This window comes from Amblyomma americanum, chromosome 8 (assembly GCF_052857255.1).
Source record: "Amblyomma americanum isolate KBUSLIRL-KWMA chromosome 8, ASM5285725v1, whole genome shotgun sequence".
Lineage (NCBI taxonomy): Eukaryota > Metazoa > Arthropoda > Arachnida > Ixodida > Ixodidae > Amblyomma > Amblyomma americanum.
In genome coordinates, this window is record NC_135504.1 from 136,031,851 (window position 1) to 136,047,905 (window position 16,055).

General features: G+C 44.5%; 1 protein-coding gene across 1 annotated transcript; it reads right to left on the reverse strand.

The window, feature by feature from the left end:
* Positions 1–4,037: 4,037 nt before the first annotated feature.
* Positions 4,038–13,734, reverse strand: LOC144102768 (uncharacterized). Its single transcript, XM_077635940.1, has 5 exons — positions 13,588–13,734; positions 8,098–8,310; positions 7,335–7,350; positions 4,761–4,846; positions 4,038–4,322 (listed from the first exon to the last, which is right to left on the reverse strand). Exons 1-5 carry the CDS (start codon positions 13,732–13,734, stop codon positions 4,038–4,040), a joined length of 747 nt encoding a protein of 248 aa, XP_077492066.1.
* Positions 13,735–16,055: the final 2,321 nt, after the last annotated feature.

Here is a 16,055-nt window from a genome sequence, read left to right on the forward strand (position 1 = left end):
AGAGCTTCGCTTAATAAAGAATGAAGTTTCTATTCAAAATTTGTAGGGTTGGACACACCACCGCTTATCGTACAACGTGGCAGTCTGTCCTTGGTGATCTCAGATGTGACGCGGACGCTAGCTTTGACCTTAAATTCTTTCAAAATTTAAGGATCATTATGAGCGAGCAGGATTTGGCTTGACATTAGAAGGAAGCCTGGTGGGTCTGAAGTGAATTCCGGGCGCTTGCGCTTGGGGCAGTGCTTTGTTGTTCGGAACGTCCCCTCTATGCTTTCCTTTGGTGGTGGTTTGGTGCTTTCTGTTTTTTGGAGTTGATACTGCAAGCCAGGAAATCAACGTGGACGCAAGCCCATCTCCTCATGCCCAGCGGTTGGGAGCGCTGGCCAGTCGAGATTTTCCGGGCCGCGGAGGTGGTGTTACATTCGGGCGCCCGCCCGTCTGCAGTGGCAGCGCCGTCAGCAAGGCTCACCTGCTGGAAGCCAGCACTAAGCTTCTTCGGTATGGTTCCGAGCCACGCGATAAAAAGCGCTCCCATGTTCAAGACCCCAGTACCGAGAGCGTCGCCCAGGTTGATTCCGGGAACCAAGTAGGGGGAGTGAAGGCCCGCGGAAGGCCGCCGCAGCGAGCGCCGAGCACCTGACACCACCAAGTGCGGCTACACTGGATGAACTCTTGGCGAAGGGGAGAGGCCGCCGCAGGGTCGAGCGGCAGTTACTCCCCAATGGCCGTGACTAAGCTGAGAGAACTAATGTGGCCTCATTCCCGGAATACGGCAGCGAGCTGACGGTCGTCGTCCGCTAATCTTCGCAGGCATGGCAAGTGACGAAGCGATTCCTTTCGGCAACTGTACCCGACCCGGAGGACTCTGGAATAATTTCGACCACCTGGGGATCTTTAACGTGCACTGACATCGCACAGCACACGCCCGCCTTAGCGTTTTGTCTACATAAAAACGCAGCCGCCGCGGTCGGGTTCGAACCCGTGAACTCTGGATCAGCAGCCGAGCACTGAGCCACCGCGGCGGGTATCGCGAGAGATTGATCACCAAATTAACGCTGCGGTCTAGCTATTGCTGCAATACCGCATGTCAGCCAAACCCTGTCAGCGCTAATGCATTCAGGCCACATCTCTCTCTCACCCCGCCACATGCATCAAAGCACGAATGAGGCGTCCGCATACCCAGGGATCCAGTTAAGCGCCCTTTCTTTACTCAAAGTCATCGCCGTCTAGAACATATTCAATGCCAACGCGAATGAACACAGTGAACGCCGTCATCTTTCGTTTTGTATATCCTGGATTATCTGTCCAAATGCACATGAATTTTTTTCTCTTTTACTCCTTCATTTCGTGACGGGAGTAAAAAAGGGGTATGTCTCACTTTCACCATTTACAGCCGGTCTCACTATTTTCGTTAAAGAGTTCAAAAGCGAGCGGTAGCGATTTATACTCCCAAAAAGGCTCATTTATGCTCACAGTGTAAGAAAAGAAGGTCACCCCGTCAGATTATGATCGCAAAGCCGAAGCGGCCTTCTTCTTCTTCTGTTGTTGTCAGGAAGGATGAAAGGGAAAATGCACAGGCCTGCCCACTGGATCAAGCTTAGCCACAATCGCTACCACGTGCAGAAAGTAGGAGAGTTTAAAGATAGGATAGAAAAGACGCGCGCTATAATGTCCCAGGCCGATCCCGGAGGCAGTGCAATACCGGGCCAACCGGTGGCGGAAGTGAAGCAACCTTCTAGCACTCCGCCACATTTCCAAAAATATGTTGCGTTCAAATAGGACCCGTAGGAGATATTCTATAACCGATAACCGTATCAGATATTCTGTAACCGAAGCGGCCAGCTGCGGCTCCCATCAGGTTAATCTCCAAGCCCACTAATATTGCACAGGCTGGAAGCCCAGCACAAACAGAAACATTACGTTGACTGTATTACTGCAGTATTAAGTTCTCCTCGATTGCATCGCCGACTGCCACTGGAAAACAGGCTGTATAAACTGTTATTAGGAATTATTTATAACAGTGCGAAAAATTGCACCATCTCTAAAAATATCAGACGAGAGCATTTCAGGCTTGCACGCGATTTTCTCCTTCCCATTAATTCCCCTTTCACGAAGGAGGCGAAACGTTAAGGCGCCCGCCTGCTGTGCTATGTCAGTGCACGTTAATCATCCCCAGGTGGTTGAAATTATTCCGGAGCCCTCCACTACGGCACCTCTTTCTTCCTTTCTTGCTTCACTCCCTCCTTTAGCCCTTTCCTTACCGCGCGGTTCAGTGGTTAGGGCGCTCGACTACTGATCCGGAGTTCCCGGGTTCGAACCCGAGCGCGGCGGCTACGTTTTTATGGAGGAAAAACACTAAGGCGCCCGTGTGCTTTGCGATGTAAGTGCCCGTTAAAGATCTCCAGGTGGTCGAAATTATTCCGGAGCCCTCCACTACGGCACCTCTCTCTTCCTTTCTTTCACTCCCTCCTTTATCCCTTCCCTTGTGGCGCAGTTCAGGTGTCCAACGATATATGAGACAGATACCGCGCCATTTCCTTTCCCCAAAAACCAATTATTATTGTTAATATGATTACGGCGCGGTTCAGGAGTCCTCCGACATGTGAGACAAATACTGCGCCGTTTCCTTTCTCCAAAAGCCAATTTTCTTGTCTCAGCGATGAGCACCATAGAGCGAGGAGTGTCGCAGGTCCTCGCGCGACAGTTTCCGTGCCTTTCCTGCTTCATTGAATAAATGAAATTACTGTAGAAGTGGACGGGACGCGCGCGAGCCCTGGTTTTTAAAGACATATATGAGCATTAGAACGGGAGATGGATTTTTGTGGAATGGAAATGACGCAGTAACTGTCTCACATATCTCGTTGGGCACCCAAACCGCGCCGTACACACTAAACAGATTCTCACCCTTAAGGGTGCAAATCAGCTTGTCCCTAGACGAACACCCTTTACACCCAATTGGGTGCTTGGAAAAGGGTGCTGAGAAAGGGTGCAGAGGTCAGCACCCTTATGAAAGGGTGCACAGCAAGGAATTCTAAAGGGTGCAAAGGTTGCACTCATACTGAAGGGTGCTAGTTTAACATAACACCCTTCAAAATGGGTGTTGGAAGGGTGCTCTGCATTGATTCACCAAAGAAGCAAAAGGCTAGGATTGATGCACGACAGCAAATGTGTCCATATATGCCCTTATACCATATCCGCACATGCCACTTGTCACGAATTGCATAATGTTCTATAGCTACAGTTGTTTGGATCCCAGTGCATATGTATACAGCATCATTCGAGGGCCCCTCCATGCACACATGCATGTGCCGGATATGCATGTATGGTCACCATCCTGACATGCCTGCAGTAAAAATTGAATACGGAAAACAATGCTGACCACTTCTGTAGTAACATACACTTCCTTCACAACAAAGGCGATAATACACTTCATACAGCACCTGGCCACATTTTCCTCATTTTGAGGCATTTGCGGCACAGGAAGCCTTGTATAATATGAGTGCAGGCATAGTTCTGGTATAGAAGCGTAAATGCCGAAGACACTACTACTATAAATCACCATGTGATTTTTGCCTATGACCGCTAAATAATTTAGAATCGAGTTTTTTCTGTCATGTTGTTTCAGTTTTAGCCGATCGATAACTCAAAGAGTGCTTTTGTGTCAAGTGAGGCATGAAAAAATGTCCATATAATCGCTGCTTCGTTTTAATTCACTGCAGCGCTGAAGCAAGCCTTCCTCAAGAGCTGGAATGACAAATGTGGAAGCAGTGATTATATTGCAGTTTTTTTCATGTCTCATGTGACCTGTAAGCACAAGTTGATGTCACAGTCCTCATTCGGCTGATGAAACCGAAACAGCAGGAGAAATAAATCAGATAAATTATTCAGCAGTCATAGGGGAATACCAGGTGGTAATCCATGTATAATAATGCCTTACGCCCAACTACAAACAAGAAAATACATACCCAAAAGTTAGGTGTCTATGCTCCTTTATCACAATGCAACAACATAGCACAGAAAATCACCTCGCCTATATTTTACACACTTTTTGCATTCTTGTTCAGAAACTTCGCGGCCACCACTCTGGGTGTGGTTAGGGCAAGCCCAAGAAACAGGCGTTCTAACACAAGAAGCGTGTTAAATAATTTCCGCTCGTACTGGACATTAAAAAGCCAGTAGGCCGACAGAACAGCTGCCAGTCCCTCCTCCGCGTTCTTCACCCTGAACAACTTCTCGCAGTCCACCTCTAAATAGAGAAAATCCGCCTCCTCAATCTCCTGTCCCGTGAACACGATGCACGGTGTTGCAGGAACGCTCAAGTCCTGTGGTAGCCAGAAAATATTGCATTACTTGAAACAGCTCATAAGGGATTAATTCATTCTCATCTCTCCATGCATAAATCACTCTTTATAAAGTTATCTGTACGTTATACACTTTTTCAAAGCAATACAAAGAATGTTAACAATACAAATGGCTTTTCTGATATTTATGCGTGCAATTTTGGTTTATGCACAATGTTGATTTTTGAACCCCAACCAGCAGCGCTCAATTTTTTTAGATGACAACTTTATTAGTTTCATTTATTTATAATATATTTGCTAATCAAATTTCTACCATTATACTAGAGTAATTGCACCAATATTAGAGGCTTCCCCTGTTTGTATCACAGCAAATCTCAGCAATGTCTTTGACCAGTGTTTCAGCAAAGCTCATTAGTACTACACACTCATTCTAGCAGCACAAAATCATAAGAAACTCGCCTCCTCTTGCACAAACAAGGCTGACAACCCGTTTAGTTTCTTTGCATTTGCAGACAGTATCCGCACAACTGCAACCGTTTGGATGTCTGCAAAAGAAAAACATTTCAGGGGAACACTTGATTGCACTTTTTTTAGTTAGTATTTTCCTAAAGTTCCCTAAATATGTGACAAAGGCTGTTTTGAAACTGATTCACTTTGTAATCTTCTGTGCCCACAAGCAACAGAACATTGCTGCTAGGTTAACAGAATCTTATTTATCGCCGTTGCATCCTGAAGGTCATTCCCACAGGTCTAAAAATATTTTTCCCGTGCTTGACATAGCGCACAATGCTCCTTTTCTGCACACGTAATTGTGTTATACTACCCCAGTTTTTTTCCATTCCGCACACCAAGCGACATGCCAACAAATTCTTTCCATTTGTAGGACAAGATACGAGTTGAAAACCTCGAAAGAACCAGGCCTTTAACCACAGATTACTGTACTGCTAAGCCTATAAGATGAAACCCTGCAAAAATAATTTGACATGAAGTGTAGGTCTGAAATATACCAATAAAGCCTTTGTAGTCTTTTGCCCAAATGTATTTGAACACTAGCTTTTAACATCAATTTTTCGGAAGCAGTAGCTGAGTTTTTTTGTAGTATAACAGAACATGCGTCCACAGAAGAGAGGTAAAACCTAAATAAATTTTGGAAGCTAGGAAAAAAAGCAGTTTTGTTTTCATCCCCAGAAGAATACAAAATTTTGGGGGAAAAAAGTACTATAAAGCGCATTTTCATTCCGCAAACTTATCTCGCAAATCAGAAATAAGTAAAGAATTTTGTTACATCAAAACAAAGCTCCTGCAAAACCTTTTTGGGAGAAGGTATTGACATAATGCATACAAAGCGGTCGACGCAAATCATGACATCAGTCTACCCGGTATGACGGCTCAGTGGCTTTAGCGTTCGGCCGCCGATTCCAAGGCAGGGAGTTCGATATCGGCCGCTGTTATCGTATTTCAATGGAAGCGAAATGCGAAAACGTCCGTCCGCCATGGGATGTGAATGATATTAAAGAATCCCAGATTATCTAAATTAATTTGGAGCCCCTCACTACGGCGTCCATAGCCTACGACTTGCTTCGTAACGTTCAATCTCTCATTAAAAGAGTATACCAAGCGCACTGAATCTGCTTTAGTGGAGAAATGCAAAAGCATTGTGCACTACTGCTGTTTCTGTTAGTGCGTTTGTGTAACTTAGTTCGCAGTGGCCACCAAGCCTCACACCATTCGGAGCTTCTCCGTGGGTCAATACCTATATTACCGTATTTACTCGAATGTAGAGCGTTTTTTTCCGGATTTTTTCCCCTCAATGTCTACGCTCGCGTTATAATCGAATACCGCACTTGAATTGGTCTAGAGCAGTGTCACGGTGCAGCCATTTCAAAGCAATCAGTTTGGTTTTGGTTTCCGCAGTTTTGCGATCTTATGCTGGTAACATGGGTACCACGGAAGCCAAATCATCATCCATCCAAAGTCAAAGCGTTGGTACGTTGTTCTCTGTCATTTTTTTGTGTTCGTTGCGGCGTTGCGCTGAACGCGTCGTCACGTCTTTTCTTGTCGCGACTCTCGTTTTAAAAAGCGATCCTGTTAGCTGAAGAGGTCGGGAATTCTGGGGCAGCTAGAAGACTTGACCTCAACGAGTCAACCATCCGCTCATGGCGGATGCAGCGGGAGCGCTTTTAAAATGTGAGCCTGACCGAAAAGGATTTTGTGGGCCTCGCCGCGGCCATCACGTCGAGCTGTAATAAAAAGTGGCGGGCTTTATTATCGAGCAGCGCAACCGTCTCGGGGGGTCAGTGTCGAGCTGATCCGTTGGAAAGTTAGAGACGTTGCTCGGGAGATGGGAAGTTTAGAGCATCTCGTGGATGGGCCCAAACGTTCATGAAGAGGAATGGATTCTCCCTGCGGGAAACAACGTCGATACGACAGAAGTTACCAATTTGATAGCGAAAAGGAGGACCCCGAAAGCAGGGAAGATGAACATGTTGGCCACGATTTCTATTACAGGTACTTTGTTTTGCGTCCTTAAGCCTCGCGTTACATTCGTTGTTTTATTTTTTCCCGCTAGGTAGCATGTAAAGTTACCACTCGCGTTACATTCGAGTAAATACGGTATATGTACAAATGGTCATTCTCTATACTGAACGTTCATAGACGGCGGTGAGTGCTCATACCACTACCAGCGCACTGGCACAGTGGTTAAGCGATGTGTCAATGCACTTGCGGGTGGCTGTTTCTGCCACAAGCACTAGTAGGGATCGTGTGACCCGTGTTGCTCTACAACTATAGGAGTGCACACTTTCTGTTGAGGCACTCGACGCACAGAAAACACTATCATGAGCCAAGAAATGCTTTCACATTAAAAAATGGCAGTCGTTTGTTCGGCTAGGCAAAGTTGAAACAGCATGGTACTTCGAGTTGCTTTTATTGTGATATGCTTCGTTTTTTTTCACTTGGTTTTGCATCTTAAAACTTTGCCACGCTAAGGTTTGTGTTGTGTGTCCTCCCTCATGGGTTACCCCGTCCCGTTACCGTCCAAGCTTACAACCTGGTTACCACATGCATGATTCTTGCTATGTTGTTAGTACCTGCCCAGTGATTACTACTTAGTCATCGGAATGTGTGACATTAGCATAAATTACCATTGTGTGTCCCCGCTGGAGGTAATGCAGCGAGTTCTGGCTTAAGAAACAGAACAGCTACCTGCAGGAACTGCTAGTAGAAGTGCAGTCATTACAGTCTAACTACAGCAGTAACAAAATTATTACATCACTATGACTCATCAATGGATTAAAAAATGTATGCTTATGCACCTTTTCTTGCGTTAAGGTACAAGAGCACGTACACAATGATTTGCATGCATTCTCCTGAAAACCTGTAGAGCAGCTCAGTGTGCACATTACTGAACTGTGAACAGTTTTTTTCACAGCACAGACAATGTTGGAATCAGGAGTAACCAACACACGACTGAAGTCAGCAGTTGCTTGCTACAATGACGTCATGATGTGGATGGTTGCAGGCACTTGGCTGGTTCCCAAATAGCTCATTTAGACCACATTTTATAGCGTATAGTGAAGCTGTACTGTGCCGAAAACTCAGCATCGAAATTGTGGCATTTTTTCTTCAATTTTCATTGGTTTTTTTCAGGCACTCAAGTTTAGCGTGCATTAAAAATTAGTTTTCTGACCAGTGACAAAAACTCTATTACTTTTCCAACAAATGCTGCCTCTCCAACCGAGCAGCCTAACATAATGTAGATGCTGTCTTTCGGACATAGCAGCAAGAGTTTACTTACCCTTTCAAAGTTCATTAAGTAGGGGTACCTCTCCATTGCCTCTTTGACTGTCGACGCTGATATATCAGAAATCCTGTGGCGGGATGTGAGCGACATCCTTTCCAGCATTTGGCATTCGTCTGGAGAGGCTTTTCGGCACTCAGCCATGAGCGACTGTGTATGCATGATAAAGCTGGCCTCATCCTCTCCAGCAATCGCAGAGGTCACAGCAGCCTGGAAGAATCAACAGCAATATAACTGACTGTGACATGAATAGACGTGTGCTATGCTAGCAAATATACAGTAAAGTTTAAGCGGTACTGTCTAAAGCTGGTCTCATTAACTGTGCTTTTATGCAATTCATTTTCACAAACTCACGACCACCTAGAATTTCATTGGTCACGAAAAACGCCAAATAGTTATATTAACACTTGGCCTAGCTCCCATCTGCTAACTGGCATCCAGCCCACAAAGTATTGTGGCTGAATACCAAAAAAATGTTATTAGTACCCCCAAAAAAAGGCCCCATTAAAAGGATACCCTTGCGTTTTGTTACCTTTTTGCTGTTTTTGATTTATGGCTCTTACTTTCGTCTGACTAACCGGTCCAAAATATTTCGATAACAAATAACAACACTAGAGAGCCCAAAAATAAACACTGTTATATTCTGAGCACTTCTGAGCATAAAAAATATAAATATTTAAAGCATTAGCAAATCAAAAAATTGTGCTCCTTATTACTTTGCTACACATCATCCTCTTTTAAAAAATTGAAATGAAAATGTATTTTACTGCAGAATGCCCCTCACCAGCTTTCGAACTTTGTGCCGCTCAAGCTCCATTGCGCCTGGTGCCTCGCTGCATTTTCTCCGGGCTGCAAGTTTTGTTCGGTTTTCACCTATTCTACCATCGCTAGGGAGAACCCTTCGTTGGATTTTAAACCTGTAGCGCAAAGCTACCTTCCAGGAATCCGGGAAATTATGAGCAATAAAATTCAGTGCGTACAAATTCAGACATCACTTATCACAAAAGAATACGCTGAATCCAATATTCAATACGAATGATAGAGCATGCAACTTCGCCAAGCAGTGGCAAAGCGCGCAATTTTTCTATGCACTGAAAACGTTGTAAAAACTGCGGACCAAAGCTTCATCAGACATGCATCTGAAGATATCAAGAGAGAACAGCCAGGAAATCTATGGAACCTTCATCATCCACACAAAAGGCGAGACCTGTGTCAGCATGCCTTCGATCACTCTTGAAGAAGAAACTGCTTTATCTGAACTCTTAAGCTCCTTCGTCTCAGAAATCGTCACACTCCCTCGGACCATGTGGTGTCCATATTCTTACTTCTTTCTGATTGGTATTTATTGCAGATGCAAATAAAACCAATTTCAGATATCAGTAGTCACTACATGTTTATCCTTTTTCGGTCGTCAGTGTTGCTTTGCCTTTTTTTAATGAACCAGCTTGCCGAAACACGGCATTCTCCATCAGAAGCAAATGCAGCTACCGCTATCTAGAACAGCACACATGATAATGGAGAGAGAAAAAAGGAATTCAGGTAAAATGCACCTCAATAAAATTTGGCTCCCAATACTGCAAAATGGGAGGGGCTCTTCCCTGCCATGAAATATGAATGCTGCAAGCTGCAAACATGCTGCAATTTCATGCAACACTTTACTGAAAGTACCAACTGAATAACACCGTTCCTTTATATATTAAGTTGCCAGGATGTTTGCAAAATCATACTATCTAGCTGGCTGTCACCAGTAAAATAACAATATACTTACAGCTCCACTTCCTACAACATCTCTCAATTGTGGGTAATTTTCTAGCTAGAGAGAGGTGACTCTTGTGTAAAAATAATGAGTTGGGAACCTGAAAAATATTGACAATATTAACATTACTGGATTCCATTCAGAGATAGTTTATGGCTTTAGCTTTAATGCACTGACCACAAAATATTTGCGTAAGCATGTTTTCATAGTTAATATCAATGAATTTGTCAAGAGAGTGTGCATTTCTAGCTAAAATTATCCAGAAAATTTCCATTACTAATTATGGGGTCATGAAAATTTTCTATGAATTACCCGAGCTTTTGAACTACCCGACTTGCAATTATCAAAGTTTTACTCATTCTCCCAAAAAGTAGAGAAATTTAAAAACCTGGTGGTTAAGTCTCTACACATTACTTATGATAACAAGAATTTTGTAAAATATATCATTTAGTTCTGACTGATCTTAACTCAGCATTGATTGCTAACCTCACAGTTGCCAAAATTAGAGGGAATTTAATTACAAAGTGCTTTTCTTCATTTCTAAGAACAGCAGATCGACAATTTGCACGGAACGCTGCTGAAGAAAGTGGGCTGCCATTGTGGATGCTCTCATGAAGGCTCCCAAGAGATGGCAGCTTGAAGTTGTGGCCATCGTCATCAGAGTGTGAAGGCCTACAAGAAAGCTTTTAGAGCTAAGTTTTCGACAGACTGCTGCAGATACAAAAGTAGATGTGCCTTCCGTTCCTGACGGGAACACAGAGAAAAAAATTCACGTTCGTTGTTCTACTGCACTCTAATTGTACACCTTCTGCATAAGATTAACAATGTCTGTGCCAGCCAACCCCAGCAATAAATTCACTGTAAAGGTTCCAGAACTCGTCTAGTATGGACATTAGGGTGCACTGAAATGTATATAAAATCAGCAATGAACATTCGCATGGATTTGTTGGACAGAATTCTGATCAAGTTTGCCTCTATTCCAACTACAACAACAGCCAAGGACATATTGGATGCCTATGTGAAGCGTGTCGTGCTTTGGAATATTTATGACAATCGGACTTTAGGAATCTTAGTGTTCTTACTGTGAAAAAGGCAGTGTTATTATGAGAAAAGCAGAAATACATCGAAGCAGAATCTCAGTGATGTAATGTCATCTTCGACAAATTTCGATATGATTCGAATTCGTAAAATTTCCTACGACAAGTGCAGTGTGTAATTTCAAAATATGAGGCGTAGCGAACCGTCTTACTTCAAAGTGTGGACAATATAAACATAGGAGCGGCGAATGCCCAGTGAGCAATGCATTACCCTGGCATCAGCACCGCCGTTACTGATAGTTGAAAAGTACGCACTGCGAGCACCGAGAAACTGGGCAGCAGAAATAAACGCTGTTAGCCATAACAGATAGGTGCAGTTTCATTTCCCGTGCTGTAGTTTATTACTCGTTTGTTTCTGAACCCTCTTTTGCTCTTCCTCCCTTCCCAACACGGAGTAGTAGTTTGATACATAGATATGCACCACCAGGCCGACCTTACGGCCTGTACGCTCAATTATTCTTTCTTTACAACATGGCTAACAGGTGAAACATATATTATTTTGTGATCCTGTGAGACTCATTATTGAGATTATACTGTACAATTCAACACACTTACAGATCGAAGGACACATCAAGGTGATTTTCGTGGGTGTCTCCGCCCCTCGCCACAGTACTGTCCGACAGAGTGTGCTGCAAGAAAAAACAAATAACTCGTTCATGAATTCGAAACTGAGTAGAGATTTCATTGAATATGTGACTACCGAATCCAAATAACTCTGAAGATGTCTGTGCACACTGCTGATCATTGACATGTGCACGCAGTTTAATCTTTGATAAGTCGGGGATACTGTCCTCAGGACCTAGACCGATATACTCATCAAATGTCTTGTCCAGGATCTGGAAACGGTAAACAACAAGTGGCTTTTATACTGTGCATGAATCTCAGGAAACTCCATGCATGGCAAGTTCATGCGGCGAGGACGGCCGTCACTTCCTCCGTTGCCTAGTGCAGCAAACTAACGTAGCTGTGAAACCGCAGAGTTATGCATTCAGATTGGAAAACAACTCAGTAATGTGCCCTGGATTTATTCTGATATGAGCAAAATCACTAATACGCATTTGCATGGCGAGCGATCCTCCACCAACCACTAAAAGAAATCAACACAGTAGATGAAGCGCTTGTACTGGGCATGAAATGTATTTCACTCTTGAGTGTGCTAACATGTAGCCCCACAAGAAGTGTTTTAGCCCTTCGTTACTGACAGGCATAATTCTATTTTCTTTTTTTAAGCTATGCTTCACAGCCGCGGAAAATAGAATATTATTTCTATTGCGGACTATGCATGGCATCGGCGATCACAGCTAAGCTGCACGGCGCGATAACTAAGGCGAAGCCAGAACAAGTAGAAGCAGCAGTATGGCAAAGGGCTCACGTGTAAAGTCCGAGGGTGACTGCCTGACTAGCCACACTATGTACAAGTAGCATCTCTGGGCGAAAATCTAAATTTTGGGAGGCTCGGAAAAAAAAAATTCTGAGGCCACTAAGTCTACTTACGTGCAGGAATGCGAAAACAGGGAACTTTCTAAAACACGGGCTTTTTTCCATGGCACCTCTAGGCCATGCATTTTTTGTTTTATTTTGTTTGATTTTCATCTATATTTTTCCTTCCTTTTTTCTTTCCATTTTTTATTTCTTTAACATATTCATGTTTTTTGTTTAGCGTTTTCACTTTTGATTTTTAATTTTTACAAATTAGCGATTAATTACTAATTCACTAATTACCCATTACTTAATAATTGCTAAGAGTATATGGGTTATAGCAATTATGTCATGAATGCCATCACAGTGTGACAGATTTCGCAGGCGGACGGGCAACGATGAGTCTTTCCTTAATAAGCTACGAAACAAGAGACATGGACAAAACACTTCGACGGCAACGCATCGCAGCTGACTGGCGTCGCCCTGAATCATGCACACAGGTTTCGGCCCTTATCAATTTAACTCTGAAAGAACGCAAAGCCCGAAACGCGATTGAGAAATGTGAAATGTTTACCGCCCTCGAGTTACTGTTTATTTCAACTATCGCCAGAAATATTAGCACAGTTCAGCAATGCCTGTTCTCGTGAGGCCAGTAACAAAAATAGTAACACTGCTGCATGTAATCCTTACGCATTAGTAGCGCAAATTAACACGAAGGGAGAGTACAAAGTGCGACATGTGCTCTTACACAATGTAAAAGCTGCAGCTTGGCCCGCAGCTGACAAGCGGAACACGACACGTACAAGACGCGAACATTGCAAAAAGCTCTGATCCTCACGTTCTATGCCATGCCTCTCTTAGTGATGAAAACACTATCCGGATTTGAACATTTGGCGAAGAGCCTCAGTTGACAGTACTTCCGCGTAACGCTACCTTAGCGGGTTCCACCGCGGTTATAGTGCTCGGCTTCTGACCCGCAAGACGCGGGCTCGACCTCTGCCACGGCGGTCGCATTTCGATGGAGGCGAAATGCTAGAGGATCATGTATTGTGCGATGTCAGTGCGCGGTAAATGAACCCAAGGTGGTCTAAATTGTCCGCAGCTCTCCACTATATGGCGTCTCTCAAACTCGGTCGATTTGGGAAGTTAAGCTCCATACTCCGCCACCTTATCGAGTGCAGCAAAGGAAACAAGCAAAGGAACACGTGCACTTGCCTGGAACGAGTACGACGCCATGTCGAACTTGCCGCCAAGAACCGGGCATGCGCCAACTGCGTCTTTGAGTGCGCTGATGGTGTCACCCTCAAGCGTATACGTTCTTGCTGCACCAAGGTCTGGTACGCTGACTAGGCACCGTGGCATCGCGGGGCAGAATTGCATACAGGCACTTCCAAACAACACACTGACAGATGCAGCAACCTGATGCGGCGGCAGCGCGCGGGAAATAACACTGGTCATGTGACCTTGGCAAAACGAGAGGTTGTTGCGATACTTGTCACACACAGCATGCAAAGAATTGCACCAGTCTAAATCAACTAGAAATTATTAAGCTTACACCGATGTTTTAGGCATCTATACATAGCGTAAACAAAATTTCCAAATTTTTGTTTTCAAATTGTCAAAAATACTTTTTAAAATTACTCACAGGTGGCGCAACAAATTTAACATCTCTAAATTGATTGACACGTTAGGGACTAGTTTGCGTCTTTATTGAGAGGAATAAGACTCCCAGTAGGCCTTGCGAAAGCGCATTAGCGATGGTGACCACTGGCGAGAGCCTCTCCGAAGTGCTTGCTTTACGTTATGGGTTGGTGCATTGTGCTCGGTCAGTGATGTCGGTGGCGCAGGCAGACTTGAAAAGCAGAGGCGATTCGAGCAGTACCTCCTCAGAAGGGATATAACAAAGGTAAGCGTCATGAAATAGTCAACTTTTGCTGCTTTTTGCACTGAAGCCATTTCGTGCGACCGCCATAGAGCACCCCGCCCCCCCCCCCGCCCCCCCCTCCTTGACTTTACTCCGCGCTTCCCGCGACGACGCCGCGAAAGCGCTTCAGCGAGCGCCTTCTTGCCCTCTGCCTCTGGGCCGAGAGCGGGGAAGTACCACCTGATTTGTGGCAGAGGCGGCAGTCGCCCGCACCGGAGACTGAGCACATTCCCCCCCACGTAGCCACAAGAAGAACCTGCATGTCTGCCGAGCCGCTTGTGCAGCCGAGCCGCGCTGCGGGCGCTTACTCCTTTGCGCAGCGCGTTACGTCGTTGCCGTGAGTGCTTGTTGCCGAAGGCTGCGTGCGGAAAAGAGAGCGAAACCACCGTCTGCATTCCCGGCCCAGTTGCACACAACCATGAGACGGTCGTACCGGAGCCAGTCGCGACACTTCACAACTTATAACGGACATATTCTGCGCCAACTTTCTGCCACTAAAGACATTTTGGCCGCTCATGGCAAAATATAGTGCAGCGACACTTGAGGGCTCCTGAAATCGTAGCGCTTCAGTTTGGAAGTAGTTTAGTTTTTACGAGGGCATTTGATGCTCAGATTTGATGCGGTAATAACGTGCTTATCTTATTTCGCCCTTACCTGACAATTTATTTTTCGCGCGACTGTCTTGAGAGAGGCGCGCAAAACAATTTTGCCCTGATTGATAGCAGCGTGAAAATTTAAGGGCCTCCAGAATGGAGGAGCTTCACTGATGGTCCCACCTTTCCGGTTCTGTGTTTGTAGCCAGCTTGGCAGTACAAGCGAGTTTCGGCAGTGTGACTTAAAAATGAAAGTTAGGTCTGCCTTTATGCGAGTAAATACGGTAGTAATTAAAGTATTTGGCTACATTGCAGCACGGGAAACCAAAAGTAAATGTAAATTACGCATCGCTCTGTTAATTTTATTAGTGTATTCAAGTGTAAGCATACAATGCTCATGTGAGGTTCAGTCCTAGCTCAGTCATGTTGTGCACGATTTCGTTATTTGTACGACACTGGTGAATTTTTTTAGCCGACTATTACTACATGCATATAAAATAAGTTGGCCACCAATGCAACCAAGGAAAAGATAGCCAGATGTTTTAATTTTTGTTGTGGTGAATGGGAAATATGTGGTGGAAATTTCACCTTAAAAATAATTGATTGGAAAGTAGAAGAAAAGATGATCAGGTGCGGTTGGGAGCAGGTGGCCCCATGGCTTCCTTATTCTGCAAACGTCACAGGAAATGTTTACTTGTCTTTTTTGCACTATGAGGCATTTATAGAAATGAAGATGTGATTAGCACTCGGTCACAGCAGCTTGCTCATGGTTCTGAGAACAAATATATAGCCGATAACAGGATTCTGCTTTGTATTACACTAACAAATTCATTCTTGGAAATGATTTGCTTCCATCGAGGTTTCCAATCCATTCCACGAGATGGACTGGAGTTTACATTGGCAAGTCTTCTTGGTGACCAGTAAAAGCCAGTAATTTTTTTTAGATCAAGCATTTGTCTTTTCAGATGGAAGGAATCCGCTTCTTTCGTTGTCCACGATGTGCCTGTCACCAATTCTCCTTAAGGACACTCTTTAGGCACCTGTGCATTGCCCATGGCCATGAGACAAATTGGGTGTGTGACTTGAGTGGCTGCATGCAAACTTTTCGCCACTTTTTTTCCTACAAGAAGCAAGTACACCGAAAGCATGCTTCTTGCATGGGAGAA

What these genes read in the sequence shown, in the direction of transcription:
- LOC144102768 (XM_077635940.1), bottom strand. Translation starts at nt 13,734, where the DNA reads ATGCCACGGTGCCTAGTCAGCGTACCAGACCTTGGTGCAGCAAGAACG. An exon ending in TGGCGTCGTACTCGTTCCAG is followed by an intron (nt 8,311 to 13,587) that starts GCAAGTGCACGT and finishes TGATTCTTCCAG; the next exon opens with GCTGCTGTGACCTCTGCGAT. An exon ending in CCTTGTTTGTGCAAGAGGAG is followed by an intron (nt 4,323 to 4,760) that starts GCGAGTTTCTTA and finishes TGGCTACCACAG; the next exon opens with GACTTGAGCGTTCCTGCAAC.